The sequence below is a fragment of the Vombatus ursinus genome, unplaced genomic scaffold, assembly GCF_900497805.2.
Source record: "Vombatus ursinus unplaced genomic scaffold, bare-nosed wombat genome assembly UNPS02014820.1, whole genome shotgun sequence".
In the NCBI taxonomy this organism is placed as follows: Eukaryota; Metazoa; Chordata; class Mammalia; order Diprotodontia; family Vombatidae; genus Vombatus; species Vombatus ursinus.
In genome coordinates this window covers 19,351,602-19,356,683 of record NW_020954598.1, presented here as the reverse complement: position 1 = coordinate 19,356,683, position 5,082 = coordinate 19,351,602, and the positions used below count along the sequence as shown (strand labels likewise).

Below are 5,082 nucleotides of genomic sequence, written 5' to 3'. Positions count from 1 at the left end.
AAGAAGAAGAAGAAGAAGAAGAAGAAGAAGAAGAAGAAGAAGAAGAAAGAGGAGGAGGAGGAGAGAGAGAAGGAGAGAAAGAGAAAGAGAGAGAGAGAGAGAGAGAGAGAGAGAGAGAGGGAGGGAGGTAGAGAGAGAGAGAGAGAGAGAGAGAGAGAGGAGGGCCCAGCTATACAGTAAGTGACTACTGTATGCAAGGCTGTGTGCTAGGGAGACAAAACAGACTTGTTTTGAGCCAGGGGAAGAGAGGACTAAACACTGGATATCAGAAAGGACTTCCTGCAGGAGGTGGTACAAGGAAACTAAAGATTCCAAGAGACAGAAATGAAGAGGGAGTGTGTACCAGGTGTGATGAACAGCCAGTGAAAAAGCATAGAGATAGGAGATGAGATGAGAATCTCAAGATGTTGCTATTTTTGTAGTTCTGTTGTGTCCGACTCTTCATGACCCCATTTGGGATTTTCTTGGCAAAGATACTGGAGTGGTTTACCATTTCCTTCTCCAACTCATTTTACAGAGGAGGAAACTGAGGCAAATAGGGTTAAGTGACTTGCCCAGGGTCACACAGCTAGTAAATATCTGAGGCTGAATTGAACTCAAGAAGATGAGTCTTCTTGACTCCAGGTCCAGCATTCTCTCACTGCACCACCTAGCTACCCAATATTGCCATAATTACCTCCAAATATTCAAGAGCTGATGATACAATTTCTAGATTAACCAAGACGTGTTTGGGCCACTTTCCTAAGAATAGAAACAATCTACTTCCATAGGACCATTCTCTGTCACTTCCTTGAAGGCGAATTCTCAGTAAATTATTGGTGTACAAATAATCACAAATATGTCACAAATATGACCATAGAGTTTGATGGTTACAGGAAACAGTAAAATCAAGATTACAAAAACCAGACAGAGCTGAAAGTGGGGCTAGAGATGAAGAGTGGAATGGTCTGTCTTCTCCAGCACTGGACCAGGAGCAATAGAATGGCTAGAATTTATACAGCATTTTAATGTTGGCAAAAGCACCTTGCAAGTGCTGTCTTACTTGATCCTCTATAATAACCCTGTGAAGCAGGTGCTTCCATTATCCTTATATTACAGATGAGGAAACTGAGGCTGAGTGACTTGTCCAGAGTCACACAGTTAGCAAATGTTGGCCACAGGATTTGAATTCAGGTCTTTCTAACTTAAAGGCCCATGCTCTATCCACCACTCTATTGCACCACCTAGCGGAAGCCTCCTCCTAGCTCTGCCATTAACTCACTGTGTGATTTTGTCTAAGTCTTTTGCTTTCTCTTGGCCTTAGTCTTCCCAACTAGAAAATTCAAATAGGGCTGGACAAGAGTCACTAAGGTTTCCTGCAACTGTGACATTCTGATTCTAGAGCCTGGATAGCTACTTTGCTGGGTGCTGAAAATCCAGTCTCCCTCTAGGTACCCCTCTGCTGCAGGATTTTGAAATCAGCACAAACCTTCCCCTGCTCCCCTATCTCAGGGAACAAAAGTTCCCAAGTCCAGAGAGGCTCTGGGTTCCTGGAACACCCAACAAGTCAAGAGATATGACCAGCCCTGGAGCTTAGGAGCTCCCAACCACGAAGGCAAAGCTCCAGGCAGCTCGTGGTGTGGCCCTGCCCTGGGAGAAGTGTCTCTGGTGGGCCAGGACCAGGACAAGAATTTGGTCTCGTTTCCAAATGGATGAAATTGTTGCCTACCCCAGAGAGGCTGAGGTGCTTTGAGGACAGTAGAATACAGGCTTAACATGATTCACCACACCTCCCCTTCCAGCCTAGGCATAGAATCAGAGTCCCTCATCCAGAAGTCACAGGGTCCAAACTCCTGTCTCTGGACTGGGACCTCATCCACTCCATCCTGTCTAGACAAGGCTCTTCCTTGAGACTGAGCTACTCTAACAGACTTCCCTTGACAATGTCCTCTCTTCCTCATCTTTGCTTCCTTTCATCGCCTGCCCTGATCCTATGCCCCTCCCCCATTTGCTGCTATGACCCTGGGAAGGTCAGAGAAGGAGTTCACTGCCCCACTACAAACATTACAAAATCTGGAAACCAGTCAGAGGAGAGGAGAGGGAGAAGAGGAGTAGGGAAGGGAGGAGAAAAAAAATGGAGGGGAAGAAAGATAAGAGCTTGTGTTCTGAGTCGAATAAGTCACAACCTGCCACTTTTCTCACTGCTCCCCTTCTACTTTCCTCCTCTAGGCACCTCTAGGAGGAAAAGGTGATGAGGAGGAACAACAAAGAAGGTAATAAGAGGGTGCTGGAGGCAAGAGGACACAATGGAAATCATAGAATCCCAAGGTCAAAGCAACCTTTAGGGTCACAGATCACCAAAGAACTGCAGCTACCCTCCAACCCATACACCAGCTCTCTCGACTTCAGAGACACCATGCTTTACTGGTTCACCTCCTACCTCTCATGTCTCTTCTTCTTGGTCTCTTTCAATGGCTCCTTTTCCTCTTCTAACCCCCTCAATGAGGTTGTTCCTTAAGGGTCACTTTTCTCCTCTCTTCTTTGTTTCTCAACAATCTCATTCACTGCCCCATCTGCAATGAGCATGTATGTGCAGATGATACCCAGTTTATGTCTCTAGCTCATACCTGTCTTCTGAGCTCCGGAATGATCTCTCCAACTGCCTTCAGGATATCTCCACCTGGATGACCCATCTGCATCTTGAACTCGATATATATGATACTGAATTCATTATCTTTCCCCCTACATTTGTTCTTTTTAAATTCACTTTTTTCTCCCTGTGCACCATTCAGTCTCCAATTTTTGTCAGTCTCTGAATCTTCCTTCTGCGTCACCCATTGGACACAATCAATTATCAAGTCTTATTAATTCTACTTTGGAAATTACAAATGTGGTAAATGCCTCAGTCCATTAAAATTAGAAAAAACATCATCCATAGCTTCTCTCTGACCAAACGTAGTAGTATGCTTTAAAACTAATATTCCTCTCTCTCTTTGTCCTAGCCCAAATGCTCATCACCTATGTCACTATCCACATGTCCATGAATTTCCATTCAGTAAAGGATGCGATGAGGTTATATTTTCTTCCTTGTGTTAAAACCTCAAGTAGACTTTATTTATTATCCATACTGAACTCATTGATGTACAGACACTGGAGGTCATGAATAATTACTCTTAGGAGAGATGGAAAGCACAGGAAGTTGGTGGGGGGTGTGTGTAAAGTATGTCACAGAGAGAGGAGAGGAGGCACGGGGTGGAAGGAAGGTCCAGACTTACCACCCATACGGGAAAGTTGGTATAAGGCTACCTTGGGCAGCTTCAGGAAGGTAGTCTTTGAGTCCTCTTCTACCTAATTGGTTCCAATCATGATTCTTAACCTACCAAGTTTCTGTGATTCATATGAAGTCATATTTATTTCTTTGTACTAAAATGTCAGTTCCACTCTGCTCATTAACCATACTCTGCATGTTGGGTGCACATATACATCAGGCCACTAGTCCTGCTCCTTAGACTTTTCATAGGGGAGATAGGAAATGGAGAAAGTTGAGATACGGGGGATAGGACATCACGGAGAGGAGGAAAATTGGAGGAGGAAGGGAGTAAGTAGGTCATCCAGGGATCAGTACTTACATGGAGAAGTTGGTGATGAAGGCTGATTTGGGCAGCTCCACCTGGAAGACAGCTTCCTGGGCCTCTTCCGCATTATTGACCACACGGCTGGTGATGGTGGTGTGGGCAAAGCGAGATGTGACCTTGGAGTCCAGGGTGAGACCGTAGATGTCAATACCATTCTAGGGTGGGATTGAGAGAATGGGGAGGTCACCAAGGGGAAAAGATCTGGCACAGTCTTATCCCCACTTCCCTGAACCCTGGAGGCAGAAATTCACAAATGTCACTAGTCATTGCTCGGAAGAAGTGAAAGAACCCAAGTTTCTCAGTGCAACCCAATTAGGAGAGAGAGGGTATAGCATTATTTACTTCCTATGGGGATGGTAAGAAGTGTATTCCAATATAGGAAGGATGAGTTGAGTTGGGAATCAGACTTAGGTCTTGGTTCTGCCTCTACTCAAGGTTCTGAGTGACTGAGCACTTAGTCTTTTGCTCCGAAAGATGGGGAGAAGAAAGGCTGAATAAGTTTGGTCCCGAGATCCTAGGAACTTTCTCTTTTCTGCCTGATTCTCTTCACAGGGAAACCAGGGGCAGACCAAATCACCAGAGCTCTGGCCAGGGCTTCTGAATCATGCCTTTCTGTTCTTGGGTCCTTGTCAGTATGGTAGGGGGCTGTAGATACCCTGCTCCACTCTCAGGAAGAACAAACATTCAAACTTTTCTATATTCATAATATAATAGATGATAAATGATGATAATGATGATGTAATAGCTAACTTTAAGGTTAGTAAAGCACTCTACAAATATCTCATTTAATCCTCACAACTGCCCTGAGAAGTGGGTGCTTTTATTAGCCCCATTTTACAGATGCACAAATAGCCAATAGCCATACGCCTGCCAGCTCAGACATTCATTTGTACACACTCACACCTCATTCATTTGTGCCCATTTTACAGATGTAGGGTCATCACAGTATGAGGCCAAGGATAAAGTGACTTGCCCAAATTCATACTGTGATCGACCCGGAAGTCAAATGCAGGTCTCCAAACCCCTAGTCCATTGTACTTCCAGATACCTCTGTATACCCTCAAAATCTATTTTCTCCCACATATATGCACTAAATCACAGACACCCATGTACCTTCTGAGCAGCCACAGAAACAAAGGAAGCCGACAGAAAGATGAGGATAGAGAAGGGCAGGATGTGTGCTGGGACCCCCATTCTGGTTGGACAGAGGCAATGGCACAGGAAGGGCCAGGATTTAGAGCCTTCAGTGAATCAATAACCACCCTTAGCAGTGATTACGGGAAGTTGGGAAGGGGGAGGGGTTTTAATAGGCCAGATGCAGGGCTCTAGGACAGGACTTCCCAGAAGGCCTTGCAACTGTTGGAAAACACCCCCTCAGTTGGGAAGCTTCATGCAGTTTCCTCCTCTGTCCTTCTGTACCCTAGGCTGTACCACCCACAGACCAACCCTCTCTCCTTGCTTTTGGACC

At 45.2% G+C, this 5,082-nt stretch overlaps 1 protein-coding gene across 2 annotated transcripts in view; it reads right to left on the bottom strand.

Moving 5' to 3' along the window:
- The window catches only part of LOC114024140 (inter-alpha-trypsin inhibitor heavy chain H4-like), a 28,942-nt gene extending 24,107 nt beyond the window's left edge, over window positions 1-4,835 (bottom strand). For both annotated transcript variants that reach the window (XM_027837056.1, XM_027837057.1), the window contains exons 1-2: window positions 4,728-4,835; window positions 3,609-3,769 (exon numbers count right to left, since the gene is read on the bottom strand). In XM_027837056.1, coding sequence (XP_027692857.1) covers window positions 3,609-3,769; window positions 4,728-4,808 — 242 coding nt within the window. In that variant the 5' untranslated portion in view covers window positions 4,809-4,835. The remainder of the gene's footprint in view (window positions 1-3,608; window positions 3,770-4,727) is intronic.
- Between the last annotated feature and the right edge of the window lie 247 nt (window positions 4,836-5,082).